Source organism: Schistocerca americana, chromosome X (assembly GCF_021461395.2).
Source record: "Schistocerca americana isolate TAMUIC-IGC-003095 chromosome X, iqSchAmer2.1, whole genome shotgun sequence".
In the NCBI taxonomy this organism is placed as follows: Eukaryota; Metazoa; Arthropoda; class Insecta; order Orthoptera; family Acrididae; genus Schistocerca; species Schistocerca americana.
In genome coordinates, this window is record NC_060130.1 from 576681368 (window position 1) to 576704383 (window position 23016).

The 23016-nt window shown below is 43.9% G+C and overlaps 1 protein-coding gene across 1 annotated transcript in view; it reads left to right on the forward strand.

Moving 5' to 3' along the window:
- The window catches only part of LOC124556183 (suppressor of Mek1-like), a 132618-nt gene that overhangs the window by 39587 nt on the left and 70015 nt on the right, over nucleotides 1–23016 (forward strand). The window contains exons 5-6 of the mRNA XM_047130178.1: nucleotides 3118–3201; nucleotides 12519–12602. Of these exons, the coding sequence (XP_046986134.1) occupies nucleotides 3118–3201; nucleotides 12519–12602 (168 nt within the window). The remainder of the gene's footprint in view (nucleotides 1–3117; nucleotides 3202–12518; nucleotides 12603–23016) is intronic.

A 23016-nucleotide genomic window follows, 5' to 3' on the forward strand; every position in this document is an offset into this window, starting at 1 on the left:
AGGAGACTTTGGAGTCTAACTCCTCATGAGTTAAGACGAGGCTGTGAACAAGTGTTCACATAATGACTCTCGTAATCGTCTCAGGATGGCGCGAGTCATCTTGCACAAATACTGCAAGAGAAGAAGCCAATTAATCTGTCTGCAATTTGCCTATATCAAAGCTGGTGGCCACGCATTTTCTTTCTTGCCAATCAGAGCATTTGTACTTGCTGTGACTCCACCCACTAGAGTTTTGTAGCCTACTATAGGCGTCGTTTCTTCTGTAGGGCAGAGTTTAACTTCTGCTACATAATACTGAGATAAGCAGCCTTTTCTTTCATGTGAGTTTAAACACAGATGGCTACAGTGAGTCACCAATGTTTTGAGTTGGGTTTCTCCACACGTTTATCTGGCATTTCCCGCTGTGTTCCTGTAGACAGGTTTCCCGAAGTCTCATCGTTAAAAGCAGGGACCATGGATGCTTTTGCTGGCGGCCTACACAGTGGCTCCAGCATCTCATTGCGTACGCTAGGTGTCATGCTGTGAAAGTTTCAGCTGAATGTGGGACGGGCATTCACTTGTAAGAATTCTCCTTCCCTCAGAAAAGCGTCTCATAGCTTGGGACTGGGAAATTACTTGCATGATATTACTTGTATGTGTGTTAGTGGTTTATACTCATGAAATGTCAATTTGTTTATTTGCTTCACTTATCAATAAAATTGACACATTTTCACGTAACTATGTCATGTGACATATCGAGTTAACCGGAACTGTTTCACGAATTCAGTGTAAGGTGTATTATTTGTTTGACATCTTACACAATTTCAGTCTCTCTAAACTATCGCCTCATCCGGGAAAGAACAGAAAAATTCACGTTAAGTCATCAGGCCCCAACAGTTTTCGACTCCTCCTTCCATTCTTCCTATGGCCCTTGACCTCAGATTGTCTGGTAGACATCTTCTCTGTGCCATATTGCACCATCTGTGACTGTGTACACAGCGATTGTGGATGTGGGACTACCTGGCAAACAGCACTCCGTTTGACAGGTGCCCCGATATCATCATTGACGTTGTTTCCCGTTGACTGAAATGCCATTTTCCATGTAGAACACGATCGTACAGACATCTGTTGACAGTTTGTGTGATTGTATCGTGAATTAGACACAGGATGGGGAAACAGCTGTTTGTTACTTTAATTTTTGACTCCAGTGCACGTAAATAGTCCCACTCATATTGCATACTGCACTTTAGCACCAGCGTTTTGAGCGCTTTCAGATTCCGTTATTACATCAGTCACCATCTGGTTCTAAGTCTAAGTTCACACACTTTCGACTTGCTGGAAGGCATGTTCTAAGTATTGGCAAAGAGCAATAGTTTGGAACCACTTAATTACAGCTTGGCATGTTGAGGAAAAACTGATGGTTGCTGTGGATATTCCTGCCGAGTTTCCTGAACACACAGTTCAGGTATCTGCTGCTGCTGCTGGTATGAAGGAGACTCGAATGGCAGGTACGATAAATCTGGTGGGCTACTGTGGCATGCTGCTATTGTGGTGGTGCAGACAATAGAAACTCAAACACTTGCTTGTCCTGGTCCACTATTTCTGGTGGTGCCGTGTTAAAGGGCATTGGTCTTTTAAAAACAAAAATATTAAGTAAAGACACATGAAAAACCTTTCACTAAGACATACAAACCACCAATGATGAAACTCTCAGAATTGCAATAGTGATAAAAGGGGCGAGGGGGAGGTGGAACTTGACTGTAGTCTTTTTACTACTCTCGAGAAAAAAGCGGAGTGGTTGGTTTTCCCGCCATTTTTAAGGCATGCAATTGGCCTGTATGCATGTGTGGACACGTGACAGGTTAAATACTGACCTTGCATGAATTTCCTCCTCCCCTTCTCTTTGTCCATTGTATCCACCCTCCTCTCATTCACTAGCTCCTCCTTTCCACCCCTCTACGTCCATTTCATCCCTCTCCCCTCTGTCCATCAACTCCTCCCACTCTCTCTGACCTTGAGCCTTGTTCGTTGTTCTTGCAAATTCAGATTCTGTAATAGTATTCCAATAATAAGCTGATAAGCCATAAATACAATTTTCCTCTTATCTTGCAAACCATATGTATGGAAGAAACGATTTCTCTAATGGTTTAAATGCCCCACAGTTTTGGTTAAAAAAAAAAGCACATATTCACAGCAGAGCACAGTGCGCCACTTCCTTTCTCGCAGTCGGTTTAACGGAAAACGCGTACATTGCTGTTTACAAAGTGTAACCTATCTGTGTATGAATGTTTATCAGAGTACTTTATGAAAATTTGAAGAAAATCGGTCATGCAGTTTTCTCTACATATTACACATTTATTTATATAATAATCATATTAAAAATATATATAGACTCTGTCTGTCCCATTGTTCATTGGAGTATTGGGCGTATATTCGAAGTAAATTGGTTAAGTACTTTCCGAGATTTTTGGTAACAACGTTAAACAACGACTTTTCTTTATATATCAGTACTGTAAATTGTAGCATATATCGTCTTGAACTATGATTGTGTTTGTTGTTAAGGTAGTCTTTGGGTGAAATTAGTTTCCAGTTTGATGGATAAATTTATATTTGAAATACATTTCTACTCGTTTGGACAATTTTTGTTACTGACGTCAGTGGCGGTTCGCAACAACACATTCGCAGTTAACTTTGAAACGTCTCGTCTATGGAGATATGTTTACTAGAACATATTTAATTCTGTTATCGTATACTTTCACTCGGGTCACCTCTCACAACGAATTATGAAACGCCCTGTATACAGGTTGCCTCTGATGTCCCCCCCCCCCCCCCCCCCCCCTTCCTCAACAACTAGGCATCCCCAAGGGGCCGATTGTGTCACTTGAGCCGTAAATCAGCCGTTTCTACTATTTATCACCAGGTGTGCACAAAGGAACTAAAAAATTCGTGTAACTGTAAATATTGTAAAAACAAACGTATGGGTATACGGATTACAAAAGTGCAATTTTCTTCTTAAACGCTTTCATTTGTTAATGGCAGATGGTCTCTTGTAACCAGTCTCTCTGTGTATCTGGTGATTAACTATGCCAAACATGAGCTTATTACAAACTGTTACGTTATAAGTACCTTTATTTTCAGGTCCAATTGAAGCTGCACAGCCAGCCAGTGGAGGTAATGAAGAAAATCAGGCAGATACAAAACCCAACATCAAAATTGAGCCTGGTGAGTACTGACGATAATTAAATGTGATTTGATAACTCTCATATATATGTTGGTGCAGGGAGTATGAATTAAAATCAGAGCACTGCTGTTCATCAGTTCCTAAAAGTGTAATATTTCGAAGACGGTTGGGATGTAAGGACGGCGGGCTCTTGTGTATGTTAAGAAAATTTATGACATATGGTTGTAGGACCATGCAAAACTAATAGCCTTCCTTTAAGTTCTGTAGTAAGTTGCATGTTCCTAAATAGTATCAGTTGCATTCTGCTAATGACTGTTTTGATTAATATCTGCGAACAAAAATTACTGAATATCGGAACCATTCTTAGAATCCATTGTATACTGAAGTGATAAATGTCATGGCATGCTTTCTAAAATCTTCATGGACCTCCTTTCGACCGGCGTAATGGAGCAAGTCGACGTGGCATGACTCAACAAGTCATTGGGAGTTCCCTGCAGAAGTACTGATCCAAGCTCACTCTAAAGCTGTCCATAATTGCAAAGGTGTTCTCGCTGCACAATTTTGTGCACGAATTGTCCTCTGGATTATGTCTCGCTGCGCAGAGTTGCCATGTGGTTTGAGGCGCCATGTCACGGACTGTGTGGTCCCTCTCGCCGGAGGTTCAAGTCCTCCCTCGGGCATGGGTGTGTGTGTTGTTCGTAGCACAAGTTAGTTTAAGTAGTGTGTAAATCTAGGGACCGATGACCTCAACAGTTTGTCCCTTAGGAATTCACACACATTTGAAGATTCGATTATGTGCCATAAATGGTCAATGCGATTAATGCCGCTCGATTTGGTTGACCAAATCATTCGCTCCAATTTTCCAGAATGCTCTTCAAACCAATAGCCAGCAGTTGTGGCACAGTGACATGGCCCATTGTCATCCATAAAAACTGCGTCTTTGACAACATGAAGTCCACGAATGGCTTCAAATGTTCTCCAAGCAGCCAAACATAGCCATTTCCAGTCAGTGATCGTTTCAGTTGGACCAGATCACTATGTTCACTCCATGTAATCACAACCAACACTGTTACGGAGCCACCATCAGCTTCCACAATGCCATGTTGTTGACTTGGGTTCTTGGCATTGGGAGGGGTCAAGAGTTCTACTATCAATTCTGAACAACTGGAATCAGGACTCATCTGATGAGGCCACGGTTTTCCAGAAGTCTGGGATCCAACCGATATCATCACAAGCCCAGGAGAGACGCTGCCGGTGATGTCATGCTGTTAGTGAAGGCACTCGCGTTAGGCGATTACTGCGATAGCTCTTGAACGCCAAATTACGCCACACTGACCTAACGGATACGTTCATCGTACGTCCAACATTGGTTTCTGAGGTTAATTCACGCAGTGTTTCCTGTCTGTTAGCACTGGCATCTCTACGCAACTAACGCTTCTCTCAGTCGTTAAAGGAATGTCGTCAGTCACTACATTGTCCATCGTGAGAGGTAATGCCGGAATTGTGGTATTCGCAGCACACTGTTGACTCTGTGGATTTCAGAATATTGAAATCGCTAATGATTTCTGGAACTGAATGTCCCATGCATCTAGCCCCAGCCACCATTCCGCGTTCCAAGTCTGTTAATGACCTTCGTGCGGCCGTAATCACGTCGAAAACTGTTTAAAAAAAAAAAGAAAATGTTTCAAATGGCTCTGACCACTATGGGACTTAACGTCTGAGGTCATCAGTCCCCTAGAACTTAGAACTACTTAAACCTAACTAACCTAAGGACATCACACACATCCATGCCCGAGGCAGAATTCGAACCTGCGACCGTAGCGGTCGTGCGGTTCCAGACTGTAGCGCCTTTAACCGCTCGGCCACTTTGGACTCCGTTTGTTTACTCGATTCAGCGGTATGCATGAAGTGTGTACAAACCACTGTCACTTCGTGCAGCAAAAAGAATAACTTTAAAGTTTTCTTAAAAAACAGTAGCATTGCACTTTAGCAGCTAAAATTTTTAGACTGCATTTCTATCGGTGTATTCTTCGTGTGCGAGAAATTTCAGGGTAGGTTTCGAAATGCCGCAGTAGTCAATTCCCTTGTCAGGTCCAGAGTGCCATGATTAATTCAGGGGCAATGCCGTAAATTATCTGTCTCGCTGAAACTCCGTGAGTAAGGCTGGTCTTCTCAACCTTCTCTGTCAGTTGCTGAATTATCTCAGTATGACCGCGAAGCCCAGACAACATGTATCATATTTTCAGACATGCGCCACAATTCGCTTTTGGTTGCGCCCTACTTTCTTAATGGCTGTTGGGGTGAAGCGAAAAAATATATATAATAGTAAAAAGAGCAGCTCTGGTAGATCATTGATAAACATTAAGACTCCATATACAGGGTGTTACAAAAAGGTACGGCCAAACTTTCAGGAAACATTCCTCATACACAAATAAAGAAAAAATGTTATGTGGAAATGTGTCCAGAAACGCTTAATTTCCATGTTAGAGCTCACTTTAGTTTCGTCAGTGTGTACTGTACTTCCTCGATTCACCGCCATGATTTCATACAGGATACTCTACCTGTGCTGCTAGAACATGTGCCTTTACAAGTACGACACAACATGTGGTTCATGCACGATGGAGCCCCTGGACATTTCAGCCGAAGTGTTCATACGCTTCTCAAAAACAGATTCGGTGACCGATGGATTGGTAGAGGCGGACCAATTCCATGGCCTCCACGCTCTCCTGACCTCAACCCTCTTGACTTTCATTTATGGGGCACTTGAAAGCTCTTGTCTACGCAACCTCGGTACCAAATGTAGAGACTCTTCGTGCTCGTATTGTGGACGTCTGTGATACAATACGCCATTCTCCAGGGCTGCATCAGCGCATCAGGGATTCCATGCAATGGAGGGTGGATGCATGTATCCTCGCTAACGGAGGACATTTTGAACATTTCCTGTAACAAAGTGTTTGAAGTCACGCTGGTACGTTCTGTTGCTGTGTGTTTCCATTCCATGATTAATGTGATTTGAAGAGAAGTAATAAAATGAGCTCTAACATGGAATGTAAGCGTTTCCGGACACATGTCCACATAACATATTTTCTTTTTTTATGTGTGAGGAATGTTTCCTGAAAGTTTGGCCGTACCTTTTTGTAGCACCCTGTATATTGTCATTCCATGTGGTGGTTTTCTCAATGACAATAATCCAGGAAATCTCGATATGGAAAAATATGGAATATAGTATAGATATACAACGTGTGGGGGAGAAAAAAGAGAAGCACCCGAAAGTGGAGGAGGTAGCAAAAGGAAACTGCATGGCCTGACGGGAGAGGGCCTATGTTATGTTATTTTAGTGATTGCCAAACAGAGTTAAATTTTTAATGACTGTATCTGAATGAGCTCATTTGTGAACCTGACGTTGAAACTTCTTCGACCAGGATCCATAAAGATCACACATACAATTCATAGATACAAGTGCTATGTGTGGACGAACTTTGTCCCATTTAAAAATGGCACCATGACGATACTGTCACCATCGTAGTAACACATGAGGATGAAAGATGTACATCATGTACCGTTATGATATCAGTTTACTTAAATTACTACTAGGCATGACCAGAAGTCACAACCATTGGTTCCCCACGCCATGATGCCAGAAGTAACACTGCTGTGCCTCTTCATATCGTGTCCGCAGGTTGTGGTCTAACGGGTAGCGTTGCTGCCTCTGGATCACGAGATCCCAGGTTCGATTGTCAGGCGGGTTGGGGATTTTCTCTGCTCGGGGACTGGGTGTTGAGTTGTCCTCATCATTTCATCAACATAATCATTCGTAGCAGTGGCTAGACTAGACTGTGAAAAAAAATGGACTGCGTAAAAATTGGGAATTTGTACGGGCACTGATGACCGCGCAGTTGAGCACCTCTGAAACCAAACATCATCATGAACATCATTTCCAGATCACTGCAAGAAGTCCACCTCTTGCAAGGTCGCCACAGTGGTTGCCAGTGATGGTCATCCTAGGTTATGCAGAACAGCGATTCATCGCTGCATGCATTGTGATGTCATTTTACAGCAGTTCATGCTTCCCAGTCAAGGCACTACTCCAAATGCACCATATGTGAATAAGCTGAAGCATCCAAAAGACGTGATCTGATGCTAATGGAACATCACAACCTCGGATGACCATCGTTGGCAACCACTCACAGACTCTGATCACTTTCTGTCTGTGTTTCAACCCTTGTCAGTGCGTAATATCAAAATTAATCTTTGAAGTATTTGTCAGCTTAATGAAGTTTATTGAAATGTTAATAGAAATTTCACATTGTTTTCTGTTCGCCTCAAATATTCTGCTATGTATGTTGCAGTAAATATTACATAAACAGGTGTATGTTACTTATCACATACAGCTTAAGAATTATAGATAGTTATTATTGGTACAGCTTAGTAGTATGCGCCACTCATGGGTAGCACTTGATAGCTTAATTTGATTGTACATCGGCGCATATATTAAGATGGTTCACAAGCAAGTTTACAATGAATTAAAAAGTGATATTAATTTATATTCCAGTAATTAGAATTTACTGTCTCGTTACCAGTACAGGCAAAAGAATTTAAAAAATTTAGGTTGTCGTTGATATTGTAATTCTGTCAAAGACTGCTAAGAAATTGATAGAACAGTTGAACGGAATGGAAAGTCTTGAAAACAGGTTGTAAAAATAATGTCAGCAGAAGTATAAGAACGTAACAAAGTGCACTTACATTACGTTAGCTGATTTTGGAATGAATCACTAAAAGAGCTGAAGAAGCTATGCTATTTGCGCAGCAAAATAGCAGCCTATTGCTGAAGGAGAGAGGACATAATGTGGAACTGGTAACAGAAAGTGAAGCGTTTCTGAAAAGAGAAATATTTTAATGTTCACTATAGAATTGTTAGGAAACCTTTTTCTGAAAATATTTGCCTAGAATATGGTCTTATATGGAAATTAAACTTGGTGCTGTATAAATGACAAGCGAATAGAAATTTTTAGTGTATAATGCTACAGAAGCAAACAAGTTGACTGAAGTAGCTTCAGTAGTTACGCAGAGATAAAGAAGTTTTCACTGGATAGACTAGCATCAAACTAGCATTCGAACAGGAAACAATAACAACACCAAAAACGAAAACACTGACCTTGTTCGAATGGGTGAATACGTTACTGAGTGTCCGAACTTCTGAAGCTTGCAAAAAAATGTGTTGAAATGTTATCGATAGCTATAACGCAGAATTTAGTTTTGGGAAACGCTTTGAAAGCTTGGTGCCGCAACTGGTCGACGTTTATGTTACAAAATGTGTCGGACAAACAATTGAAACGGTTCTTTCAAGTGGGAACGAATTCTTTCTGGTCATATACAATACTGCCCATTAAAATTCCTACACCGGGAAGATATGCAGATGATAGACGGGTACTCATTTGACAAATGTATGATACTAGAACTGACACGTGATTACATTTTCACGCATTTTGGGTGCATAGATCGTGAGAAATCAGTACCCAGAACAACCACCTCTGGCCGCAATAACGGCCTTGATACGCCTGGGCATTGAGTCAAACAGAGCTTGGATGGCGTGTACAGGTACAGCTGCCCACTCAGCTTCAACACGATTCCACAGTTCTTCAAGAGTAGTGACTAGCGTATTGTGACGAGACAGTTGCTCGGCCACCATTGACCAGACGTATTCAATTGGTGAGAGATCTGGAGAATGCGCTGGCCAGGGCAACAGTCGAACATTTTCTGTATCCAGAAAGGCCCGTACAGGACCTGCAACATGCGGTCGTGCATTATCCTGCTGAAATGTAGGGTTTCACAGGGATCGAATGAAGGGTAGAGCCACGGGTCGTAACACATCTGAAATCTAACGTCCACTGTTCGAAGTGCCGTCAGTGCGGACAAGAGGTGACCGAGACGTGAAACCAATGGTACACCATACCATCACGCCGGGTGATACGCCAGTATGGCAATGACGAACACACGCTTCCAATGTGCGTTCACTGCGATGTCGCCAAACACGGATGCGACCATCATGATGCTGTAAACAGACCCTAGATTCATCCGAAAAAATGACGTTTTGCCATTCGTTCACTCGGGTTCGTCGTTGAGTACACCACTATCGCAGACTGTCCTGTCTGTGATGCAGCGACAAGAGTAACTGCAGCCGTGGTCTCCGAGCTGATTGTCCACGCTGCTGCAAACGTCTTCGAACTGTTGGTGCAGATGGTTGTTGTCTTGCAAACGTCCCCATCTGTTGACTCAGGGATCGAGACGTGGCTGCACGATCTGTTACAGCCATGCGCATAAGATGCCTGTCATCTCTACTGCTTGTGATAAGAGGCCTTTGGGATGCAGCACGGCGTTCCGTATTACCCTCCTGAACCTACCGATTCCATATCCTGCTAACAGTCATTGGAACTCGACCAACGCGAGCAGCAATGTCGCGATACGATAAACCACAATCGCGATAGGCTACAATCCGACCTTTATCGAAGTTGGAAACGTGATGGTACGCATTTCTCCTCCTTACACGAGGCATCACAAGAACGTTTCACCAGGCAACGCCAGTCAGCTGCTGTTTGTGTATGAGAAATCGGTTGGAAACTTTCCTCATGTCAGCACGTTGTAGGTGTCGCCACCGGCGCAAATCTTGTGTGACTACACTGAAAAGCTAATCAATTGCATATCACAGCATCTTCTTCCTGTTGGTTAAATTTCGCGTCTGTAGCACGTCATCTTCGTGCTGTAGCAGTTTTAATGGCCAGTAGTGTACTAACAAACCACGTACGTGACACTACTAAATTTTTAGATCTAATGATTGCTGCAAAGTCGAAACCGGTAACCAATTATAATAAAGTATTGTCGGTCTAAGGCAGTAACTTAAGTTTGGTCCGCTCACATTAATCTGACGACCGCCAATGTTCGTTGCCTATGTGCTGTAACCATTCATAGGTGGCAGCAAGAGCAATGGAGGGTATATGAAGCATGTCAGGGGTGACGCCGAAAACAGAACAGTCGTTGCCGTAATGCAGAAAGGGAGCTATTTATCTGACTTCAAAAGGGCATGATCATTGGCGTTGGGGCCAAGCGGGGGGGGGGGCATTTGTGAAATTGGTGAGTTTTTAAACCAATCACGGTCCGCTATGGTTTATGTATATCGTGCATGGCAAAATAGCGTTATCCAAATCTGTCGCCAATGTAATTGTAGTGCCTAACAGGCCATAGAGAACACTGGTTACCAGCAGCTTCGGAGATGCCTACAGGCGAATAGATGCGCAAATGTTGAACAACTGAGCGCCCAGACGAACCAAGGTGCTACCAAACTGTCTCTCCTCAACGACTGTTCAGCGAACCTTGCTGATAATGGGCCTCGACAGCAGACGTTTGGTTCATGCACCCATGTTGACCGCTATTCATGGGCGACGAAGGCTGCATTTTGAACGCCAGTACCGCGAATGGATGTCCACTGAATGGCGACAGATGGCCTTTTCGGATGAATGACGTTTTGTTCTCCATCGTACAGGTGGACTTTGGCGTGTAAGTGTGAAATACCCATGACATACCCTGGGTGATGTCATTCTGGAATCAACACAAGTATGCATCTATCCTTGAGGGCCACGTCGACCCTTCATGCAGTTTGTTTTTCCTTGGCATGATGGGATCCACCTGTCAAATAACGCAACGTGCCACACAGGTTACATTGTACATCTGTAGTCCGATGAGCACCGGGATGGCCTTACCATACTACCCTGGCCACCAAACTCCCCAGATTTAAAACCGAACGAGAATCTGTAGGACAATCCTGATTGGGCAGTTAGCGTCATGGATCCTCAGCCCCGATACCAAGTGAAGCTCGCTAAGGCAATGCAATTTGTATAGTTCCACATACCTGTCGATACTTTGCGGAACCTGACTGACTCAATTCCTGCAACTCCAAACAGCAGTCCTCAAAACGTGGAGTTTCAGGCATATGTCAGACGTTCACGTTTAATGTCATTGGACAAGGTGTATATAACGTTAGCGAACCTGATAATGCTTCACAATTGCTAAACATGTTTAGGAATTGGAAATACGTCCCAATCTCCTCCTCCCCTCTCTTTGTCCATTTTCTCCTTGCTCCTCTCATTCTCCAGCTCCTCCTTTCCACCCCTCTACGTTCATTTCATCCCTCTCCCCTCTGTCCGTCTACTACTCCCGCTCTCTCTGACCTTCAGCCTTGTTCGTTGTTCTTGCAAATTCAGATTTCGTAATAGTATTCTAATAATAAGCTGATAAGCCATAAATACAATTTTCCTTTTATCTTGCAAACCATATGTATGGAAGAAATGATATCTGTAATGGATAGAATGTACCACTATTATAGTTTTTAAAAAACTGTACATATTCACAGCACAGAACAGTGTGCCACTTCCTTTTTCGCAGTCGGTTTAACGGAAGTCGCGTACATTGTTTTTTAAAAAGTGTAACCTATCTGTGTATGAATGTTTATTAGAGTACTCTGTAAAAATTTGAAGAAAATCGGTCATGCAGTTTTCGATACTCGTGGTAAGAAAGCGTCCTCTCTACATATTACACATTTATTTACATATTAATCATATTAAAAAAAATATATAGACTCTGTCTGTCCCAATGTTCATTGGAGTATTGCGCGTATATTCTAAGTAAATTGGTTAAGTACTTTCTGAGATTTTTGGTAACAACGTTAAACAACGACTTTTCTTTATATATCAGTACTGTAAATTGTAGCATATAACGTCTTGAAATGTGACTGTGTTTGTTGTTAAGGCAGTCTTTGGGTGAAATTAGTTTCCAGTTTGATGGATAAATTTATATTTGAAATACATTTCTACTCACTTGGACAATTTTTGTTACTGATATCAGTGGCAGTTCGCAACAACACATTCGCAGTTAACTTTGAAACGTCTCGTCTACGGAGATATGTTTACTAGAACGTATTTAATTCTGTTATCGTATACTTTCACTTGGGTCACTTCTCACAACGAATTATGAAACGCCCTGTTTACAGGTTGCCTCTGACCCCCCCCCTTCCTCAACAACTAGGCATCCCAAGGGGCCGATTGTGTCACATCAGCCGTAAATCAACCGTTTCTACTATTTATCTACAGGTGTGCACAAAGGAACTAAAAAATCAGTGTAACCGTAAATATTGTAAAAACAAACGTATGCGTATACGGATTACAAAACTGCAGTCTTCTTCTTAAACGCTTTCATTTGTTAATGGCAGATGGTCTCTTGTAACCAGTCTCTCTGTGTATCTGGTGATTAACTATGCCAAACATGAGCTTATTACATACTGTTACGTTATAAGTACCTTTATTTTCAGGTTCAATTGAAGCTGCACAGCCAGCCAGTGGAGGTAATGAAGAAAATCAGGCAGATACAAAACCCAACATCAAAATTGAGCCTGGTAAGTACTGACGATAATTAAATGTGATTTGATAACTCTCATATATAAGTTGGTGCAGGGAGTATGAATTAAAATCAGAGCACTGCTGTTCATCAGTTCCTAAAAGTGTAATATTTCGAAGACGGTTGGGATGTAAGGACGGCGGGCTCTTGTGTATGTTAAGAAAATTTATGACATATGGTTGTAGGACCATGCACAATCAGTAGCCTTCTTTTAAGTTCTGTAGTAAGGTGCATGTTCCCAAATACACTACTGGCCATTAAAATTGCTACACCAAGAAGAAATGCAGATGATAAACGGGTATTCATTTGACAAATGTATTATACTAGAACTGCCATGTGATTACATTTTCACGCAGTTAGGGTGCATAGATCCTGAGAAATCAGTACCCAGAACAACATCCTCTGGCTGCCGGCCGGAGTGGCCGTGCGGTTCTAGGCGCTACAGTCTGGAACCGAGCGACCGCTACGGTCGCAGGTTCGAATCCTGCGTCGGGCATAGATGTGTGTGATGTCCTTATGTTAGTTAGGTTTAATTAGATCTAAGTTCTAGGTGACTGATGACCTCAGAAGTTAAGTCACATATTGCTCAGAGCCATTTTTGAACCACCTCTGGCCGCAATAATGGCCTTGATACGCCTGGGCATTGAGTCTAACAGAGCTTTGATGGCGTGCACAGGAACAGCTGCACATGCAGCTTCAAAACGATACCACAGTTCTTCAAGAGTAGTGACTAGCGTATTGTGACGAGACAGTTGCTCGGCACCATTGACCAGACGTATTCAATTGGTGAAAGATCTGGAGAATGCGCTGGCCAGGGCAACAGTCCAGAAAGGCCCGTACAGGACCTGCAACATGCGGTCGTGCATTATCCTGCTGAAATGTAGGGTTTCGCAGGGATCGAATGAAGGGTAGAGCCACGGGTCGTAACACATCTGAAATGTAACGTCCACTGTTCAAAGTGCCGTCAGTGCGGACAAGAGGTGACCGAGACGCGAAACCAATGGTACACCATACCATCACGCCGGGTGATACGCCAGTATGGCAATGACGAACACACGCTTAAAATGTGCGTTCACTGCGATGTCGCCAAACACGGATGCGACCATCATGATGCTGTAAACAGAACTTAAATTCTTTAGAAAAAATTACGTTTTGCCATTTGTGCACCCAGGTTCGTCGTTGAGTACACCATCGCAGGCGCTCCTGTCTGTGATGCAGCATCAACGGTAACCGCAGCTATGGTCTCCGAGCTGATAGTCCATGCTACTGCAAACGTCGTCGAACTGTTCGTGCAGATGGTTGTTGTCTTGCAAACATCCCCATCTGTTGACTCAGGGATCGAGACGTGGCTGCACGATCTGTTACAGCCATGCGGATAAGATGCCTGTCATCTCAACTGCTAGTGATACGAGGCCGTTGGGATCCAGCACAGCGCTCTCGACCAACGCGAGCAGCAATGTCGCGATATGATAAACCGCAATCGCGATAGGCTAGAATCCGACCTTTATCAAAGTCGGAAACGTGATGGTACGCATTTCTGCTCCTAACACGAGGCATCACAACAACGTTTCACCAGGCAACGCTGGTCCATTGTCCGTGTATGGTAAATCGTTTGGAAACTTTCCTAATGTCAGCACGTTTTAGATGTCGCCACCGGCGCCAACCTTGTGTGAATGCTCTGAAAAGCTAAACATTTGCGTATCACAGCATCTTCTTCCTATCGGTTAAATTTCGCGTCTGTAGCATGTCAACTTCGTGGTGTAGCAATTTTAATGGCCAGTAGTGTAGTGTCAGTTGCATGCTGCTAATGACTATTTTGATTAACATCTGCGAACAAAAATTAGTGAATATCGGAACCATTCTTAGAATCCATTGTTTACTGAGGTGATAAATGTCATGGCATGCTTGCTAATATCTTTTCGGACCTCCTTTCGTCCGGTGTAATGGAGCAAGTCGACGTGGCATGACTCAACAAGTCGTTGGGAGTTCCCTGCAGAAGTACTGAGCCAAGCTGCCTCTAAAGCTGTCCATAATTGCGAAAGTGTTCTCGGTGTACAATTTTGTGCACGAATTGTCCTCTCGATTATGTCCCGCTGCGCAGATTTGCCGTGTGGTTTGAGGAGCCATGTCATGGACTGCGCGGTCCCTCTCGCCGGAGGTTCGAGTCCTCCCTCGGGCATGGGTGTGTGTGTTGTTCGTAGCATAAGTTAGTTTAAGTAGTGTGTAAATCTAGGGACCAATGACCTCAACAGTTTGTCCCTTAGGAATTCACACACATTTGAAGATTCGATTATGTGCCATAAATGGTCAATGCGATTCATGCTGCTCGATTTGGTTGACCAAATCATTCGCTCCAATTTTCCAGAATGCTCTTCAAACCACTAGCGAGCAGTTGTGACACGGTGACATGGCCCATTGTTATCCATAAAAACTGCGTCTTTGAGAACATGAAGTCTACGAATGACTTCAAATGGTCTCCAAGGAGCCAAACATAGCTATTTCCAGTCAGTGATCGTTTCAGTTGGACCAGAGCACTATGTCCACTCCATGTAATCACAGCCGACACTATTACGGAGCCACCATCAGCTTCCACAATGCCATGTTGACAACTTGGTTTCTTGGCTTTGGGAGGGGTCAAGGGTCCTACTATCAATACTGAATAACTCAAATCAGGACTCATCTGATCAGGCCACGGTTTTCCAGACGTCTGGGGTCCAACCGATATCATCACAAGCCGAGGAGAGACGCTGCCGGTGATGTCATGCTGTTAGCGAAGACACTCGCGTTGGTCGTTTACTGCGATAGCCCATGAACGCCAAATTACGCCACACTGACCTAACGGATACGTTCATCGTACGTCCAACATTGGTTTCTGAGGTTAATTCACGCAGTGTTTCCTGTCTGTTAGCACTGGCATCTCTACGAACTTTCGCCTCTCTCAGTCGTTAAAGGAAGGCCATCGGTCACTACATTGTCCATTGTGGGAGGTAATGCCGGAAATGTGGTATTCGCGGCACAGTGTTGACTCTGTGGGTTTCAGAATATTGAAATCGCTAACGATTTCTGGAACTGAATGTCCCATGCATCTAGCCCCAGCCACCATTCCGCGTTCCAAGTCTGTTAATGACCTTCGTGCGGCCGTAATCACGTCGAAAACTGTTTTTCATGAATCACCTGAGTACAAATGACCGCTCTGCCCATGTGCTCCCCTTTTATACCGTATGTACACGATACAACTGGAATCAGTATATGTGCATGCCAGTTCCAATGACTTTTTTCACCACAGTGTATGTGTTCCTACTCTTCCTAACTTACTGGATCTGAAATATACACCCATCAGTCCACAAAGTTTAGAGACTGACTTAATAAAAGCTACAGAAAAGTTAAAATGGTGGCTTTGTGCTTCAGGTATTATTCACAGTATCTCGCCACTTGAGTACAACGCACAGTACGTTCATACAGCCATCTGAAACTGTTGTTCATCTCGCACGTTACATTAAATAAAACTGTCGGTTAGCAGTGACCCTTCATAAGGAATTCTATACTTTATCGTTTTGTGGTATGTTCGTATTAGCAACATTTATTCTCTGCACCCGAGATGATGTTTTTCCAGCAATGAAGTGTCCGTGTTCTGCTTTTGAATCAAGTCACGGCAGGCGTCCACGCCTCTTTTTTTCTGCCAGGACTGCTTATGAGTCCTGTCAAAGTCATAACAGTCTACAGAATGTCTTCAACTCTTGATTTAGAGATACTGAATCGTTCTGATTTGTGACAAAACAATGTTAAGACACTACGGCCTCACGAATGCTGCTTAACAATGAGTGTTCATAATGCTGCATTACAGTTGTTAGTTCAAACTGCCACCCTAATTACTGCACGGATGTCGCCTATACTCCAGGAATGAAATCACTCTCGGAATTTTTTGGCCGGACGGTGTAAGATGTGTAAAGCTGATGCTTACGCTTTAGCAAATGAGAAGTACATTTTAATATTGTTTATCCAGTCTTGTTACCGTCGTGCTCTGTCTTGGATAACTTAACTGAGGTGTTATATTCTGTTGGTACTATCAGTGGAACGTTGTGAGCGTAACGAACCGACTCGGCGTTCTGGCTTTCCCCAGCAGTGTTCTATTCCGATCAGGTGTGTGAGAAGGCAATGTCTCGAAGGCTACACACCCGTGAAACTGAAATGGACTTACATTAACTTACAATTAAAAATACAGTGAAAAATACATTTGTAGAAGATGGTGAAAGTGACCCACTGCAACATCAAGACACAGCTATGCATTCAGATACACACGGCGTAAAGTTCGCATATCGATGGAGGCAACTTTACGGCCGATGTTTCTTTCAGTTTCTGTATTCTGTGTGGATTTGTTTCATAGACCTTTCTCTTCAAGTGTCCCCACAGGAAAAAATCAGATGTTGTTCGTTCTGGCGAACGCGGTGGTCATAAATGTTTGCTGACAGTTCATTCCTCAGCGAAGACATCATCGACTCGTTCCAGGGATACCTTAGACGTGTGGCATGTTACTCCTGTGGAAGAAGCAGTATTGTCTTTCATGTTCAGTTGGTTGTTCACAAAATGTATCAAAAATTTCCGTATGCGCAACTGTGTTGACGGTAGTGTCAAAAAATATTGGACCAATGATGCGCGACACCGCACCAAACGCCAATTTTTTCATCATGGAGTAGTTGCTGACACACGATTTTAGTATTCTCCTTAACCCAGTATCTCGTGTTCTGTGAATTCACGTGACCGGAAAGATGAAATCATGCTTCTCGTGATGTAATGGAAAGGATCTAACAAACCATCACTGACGTTATTCAGAAGCCACACGTTTCTGACTATCATCCGTCCCTAATTGCTTCACAACCGTCACACGACATGGCTTCAAATTAAGAGTTTTCAGTATCCGCTGGCTAATCCTCTTACTTACCATGCACGTGTTGGGCCAATTTGGGTGTAGATTTCTTTGGGCTCTGAATAATTCGTCAGCAAATTATACAGTAAAGTCTGGTGTGCGAACTGAAGGAATTCTTTGTCGTTTTACATCTTACACAGATCCGTAGGTGCTCTAATTTCTTATACAGACTCCGTATTGCCCTATTTTCTGGTATTCCCCTATACGGATACTTGACTCCGAGAGTTTCGCGAATTTCCTTCATCGAACTTGTTTTCACATACGCTTCCACAATTTCAATTTTTTCTTCTATCGAGAAAGCCATTTTGCAAACCACAAAAAAAGTGTAAATTCACTTATGAAATAAACTGAAATGCTGACTGAAAAGTGCTAACAAATGATTATTGCATAAACTGTCCGTTGTTGTAGCTGCTTACTCTATTTCATTATATACTGCATTCGCATCCGAAGGGGGAGCGTGCTTGTTTTAACTGCGCCATCCTGTATAACTGCGTCAGTAAAGATATTTCCTTACGTTTTCGTAAGCATGCAAGAAATATCCGGGAAATTAGGTCGGCCTGTAGAATTGACTGGTTGACTCTTAAAACAAAACATTTAATGTTGTGACCCGTATACAATCAGGGAATTTGACGATAGCGCTGTTCGCCGGCCGGAGTGGCCGAGCGGTTCTAGGCGCTACAGTCTGGAACCGTGCGACTGCTACGGTCGCAGGTTCGACTCCTGCCTCGGGCATGGAGGTGTGTGATGTCCTTAGGTTAGTGAGGTTTAAGTAGTTCTAAGTTCTAGGGGACTGATGACCTCAGAAGTTAAGTCCCATAGTGCTCAGAGCCATTTTGATAGCGCTGTTCGAAGAGTTTTTAAATCTGTCATTCTACCATACGCGCGACAAGAAAAATTTCTTCACATTATTGATTCTGGGGAGGTTAGACTGATCAGCTACTTTACGATCGGATCTTTGTAGATGAAAGTAAAGCATGCATTTGCACCGTAAAAATTACCCCACCCAAATATACTACACTTTTACAACCCTCTGATGTTAGTTTTTATAAGCAGGTTGAAATTTTTACAGAAACATTCAAAATGCTCCCGACGTCATAGAGGCTAGCAGGGAAATCGCTTCGAGAGAAGGTTCCTTAAAAATATATTATTTAATTTTGCATCAGTTTAGTGCACCTGCTTTCACAGGAATTATCATATACACGTCTTTCGCAACGAAGTGAATTGAAGAAAGAGCAATCTCTCTGAATTTAGAGGAACTGCTTTTCACGGTATCGCTTTGTGTTTCGGTTGCTTCTACGACAAATATCATCCTGAATTCAATTCTAACACAGCAAATGATGGAAGCGATAGCGAATAAGACGATTCTCTAATCTATTTTATAACTAACGGATTACGTATTTGAAGGAAGTTTGTTATAATAGTTGATTTATTAAAAAAGTTACTAGGGCGAAAATGACTATTTTTTAATAATTTTGTATGACATATACTACTTAATGATATTGTACCATGAAATTGAAGAGAAAAAGATACACAAGTATAGCTGTCCCCTTACTGCTAGCATAATGGGCGTGAATTTTAGCCGCTGGTCCATGCTGTCTTGGTTGAAACTTTACTTAAGTCACAGGTGTAGTAGGTGCGCATAAAACTTTAGAGTCGATTTTTTCGGAAATTGGAGGCCGTCGCCTGAAAAGCCGCTCGCCACGTACTCAGGACAGTTCCCTCTGCAACATACCTGAGCTTATGCAAAACCCGTGATTGATAGCCGCCCAGTGCGACGTCACTTTGTTGTGGCTTACATGATGGGAACCGAAGCCTTGCCAAAACAAGGACGATCCAAGCCGTATAAATGCTAATCATCTCTCGACACACGTATGCAGTCTGACAGCCACCACTTCGGAGGAAGGACCTACGCGGGTTTATGAGTCTGCATGGATCAGCTAGCCGCCACCTCTGAACTCAGCCACTGCGAACTGCAGTCCTGTTGTTCGTGCTGACTCTGATGCTGCTGACTTAGCGTTCTCCAACTGGTGGGCCAGCTGTGGGCCTACTTCAGCTGGCCCCCTACCGCAGTGACCTGTAGTTCGAACCCGGAGCCGTGCAGCCGCTCAGCCACCATCGCCTGTGCACCCAAAGTCAATGATCTCTGCCTCCGCTTGCATGCGCAGGCACTGTTGGTGGAAACCGTCTCATTCACGCTGGGTCCATGGCGTGATTCCGTGCGCTCTAGCGCGCCCCATCCAGAGCTGCGTGGTTGCCCCAGGCCATAGCGTGTGCCCACCATCAGCAGCACCCTAGACGAGTCGCTTGCGTCATCGTTCCACCTGCCGAGCGATGCCGCAAGCTGCCAGTGACAACAGGTTGCTTGCTGACCGCAGCACTTTCTCTCCGCGGGTCGTATACAGCTAACGCCTTGGGGTTGATGGCTACTCCGAGCTTCTCCCAGGGTGGTGAACTACTGGCATCCTGATGATACTCTCCTGGGAACGCAGCCGGATAATGTAGTCATCTTGACACATATTCCCTGGGCTCCTCTGGAAGAGTCCCTGTTCTTAATTGGTAAGAACTCGACGATGAAACAACTAAGTCGTACCAAGCGAGGTAGCGCGGTCGTTAGCGTATTGGACTCGCATTCGGGAGGGCGACTCAAGTCCGCACCCGGCCATCCAGATTTAGGTTTCCCGTGATTTCTCTAAATCGCTTAAGGCAAATGCCCGGATGGCTCCTGTGAAATGGCGCGGCCGACTTCCTTCTCCGCCGTTCCCCAATCCGAGCTTATGCTCCGTCTCTAATGACCTGGTTGTCGGCGGGACGTAAAACTCAAATCTCCACCTCCTCCTACAACTGAGTTATGTCATGTGCTGACATCGACGTATTTCTTATTTGATGATACGTATTTTGAGCAGAATGACGGAGTGGCTATGGGAAGCCCCCTTTCCCACATAGTTACCAAACTTTTTATGGAAGATTTTGAAGACAAGGCGCTCAGAACTTCGTTTCTAAAACTCACCTGGTTTTTTAAATACGTTGATGATACTTTTATGGTTTCGCCTCATGGAACTAATGCTTTAAATCTTTTTTTCCAGAACATTTCAGTTGTCTTCATCCTAGTATCGAATTTAAAGCGGAAGTTGAAAAGTATGGCAAACTTTCATTTGTTGATGTTTTGATTCAAAGAAATGACGATGGGGCTTTGGGGGCGTAGTGTATATCCTAAAACTACACATTCTGGTCGTTATCTGCATGTCACCATCTATCATCAACCACGCCGAAGCACAGGAGTCTTGCGGACTTAGGTGACGAGAGCCTATGCCATTTTCGATGCAGAAAATTTGATATTGAAACTGGACCATCTTAAAGTTGTTTTTAAGGAGAATGGTCATATCGACCAGCAAACACGTTGTGCCCTCAGTTCGGACCGCCGGTGAAACCATCAGCTAAGATTACAGCCCGTCTTGGATAACTTGGGACTGAGGAAACGCGGAGTATGCATAATTTCTGGTCACTGAGGGAAGGCTTGTATTGGCCAGACTATTATCAGAACAATTCAACAATGATGTCTAGAACACGATCGTCACACTGGTTTGCTCCACCAGAGAAATCCGCAGTGGCAGAACATTGTCTTGCCGGCCGGTGTGGCCGTGTGGTTCTAAGCGCGTCAGTTTGGAACCGCGTGACCGCTACGGTCGCAGGTTCGAATCCTGCCTCGGGCATGGATGTGTGTGATGTCCTTAGGTTAGTTAGGTTTAAGTAGTTCTAAGTTCTAGAGGACTGATGACCTCAGTAGTTAAGTCCCATAGTGCTCAGAACCATTTGAACCATTTTTGAACATTGTCTTAATGAGGGAAACAAGACGTTTTATAATGAGACTCCAATAGTTGCTCCTCTTTCTCTTTACTGGGAACGTGTTCTGAAGGACTCCACTGAAATTAGATTACCCGATAATATTTTTAGTAGGGACAAGTGTAAGTAAGATGCGGACTCCAATTTCATCTGACATTAAACAACAGCGGTCTTCAATTAGATCAGCGAATTCTTTTAATTGATGTGGTGCTAGCCATATATCCAAATATCGCTTTGCCTATTTCTTCCAACTGTACGCCACTATTTCTCTTGCATTTGAGGGTAGCTGTGCTGCTGCTCGTGCTTGCGCGGTGAGTCGGCCACGGTGTGTAACTCCTTCCGAACAGGTCTCGAAAGTGCAACATAACGACCGACCGCCATGTCATCCTCAGTCGATAGACTTCACTGGACGCGGATACGGAGTGGCAAGTAGTCAGCATACCGCTCTCCGGTTGTTGTCAGTTTTCGTGACCGTAGTCACTACTTCTCAGTCAAGTAGCTCCTCATTTGGCCTCACAAGGGCCAACTACACCCCGCAACCAACAGCTCTCGGCAGACTCGGGCGATCACCCACCCAATTGCTAGTCAAGCCCGAAAGCGCTTAACTTCCTTGATATAACGGAAACCGGTGTTACCACTGCGACGAGGCCTTTGACGCGGTGTATAAAGGAGCTGGTAATTCTGCTGGAACTCAGTTACGGCGAGATTGTGCATCAGCATACTCACCTAAAGATGGCGGCCAGTTGTTCCTTCGAAATATTGTGCCAAGATGATGACGTTATCCGGCTGTATACCCGAGATGAGTATCATCAATCATTACGCTAGGAAACTCTAAATAATTACTGGCTTCCTGACCTCTGACAACCCAGTTCCACCGCCCACCGTAGACGTAAACTTCCCCTGACTGAAGTAATAGCTTGTTTTAGATGTAGTCGAGACTGCAGTTTTGTGATTTACGTGTTCATTATCTGTCCTCGTGGCCGTAAGAGCTGGTCCATTACTGATATCAAATTTTGTCATAGTCAGCATATCTTTTCAAAGAACTGGCTGTGTCGACGTCAGATAATGTACTAATTATACTCAGTGTTCTTACTAAGTGCTCATACACTGCTGGCCATTAAAATTGCAGTAATATGAAGATGACAATCAATTCGGTTCAAATGGGAGTGAAGTGTATTATTAAATGATTAGAATTTCAGCGCAACCGCACAAAGTAGGTAGGTCTACGTGATAAGAAGTGTCCGGACACCCCTATGTAATGTGCAGTTGACCATGCCACGAGAGGCGAACCCTCCAGTATAAAAGGTGGCGGGGAGTATTGTGTTGACACAATAGAAGCAGTTACAGCAGACTTCGAATGTTGAGAAGTCGTTAGATGTCACTTGAGTAGCAAATCCATCAGGGATATTTCAACTCTTCTGAAGCTACCCCTTTCGACTACTGGTAATGTTATTTCTGAAGATAACAGCGTAAGTCCGTCTATACACATGCATGCCCACCCGGTTAGCCGAGCGGTCTAACGCACGGCTTTCCGGAGCGGGATGGAGCGCCTGGTCTCCGGCAAGAATCCGCCCGGCGGACTTGGGTCGAGGTCCGGTGAGCCGGCCAGTCTGTGGATGGTTCTTAGGCGCCTTTCCATCTGCCTCGG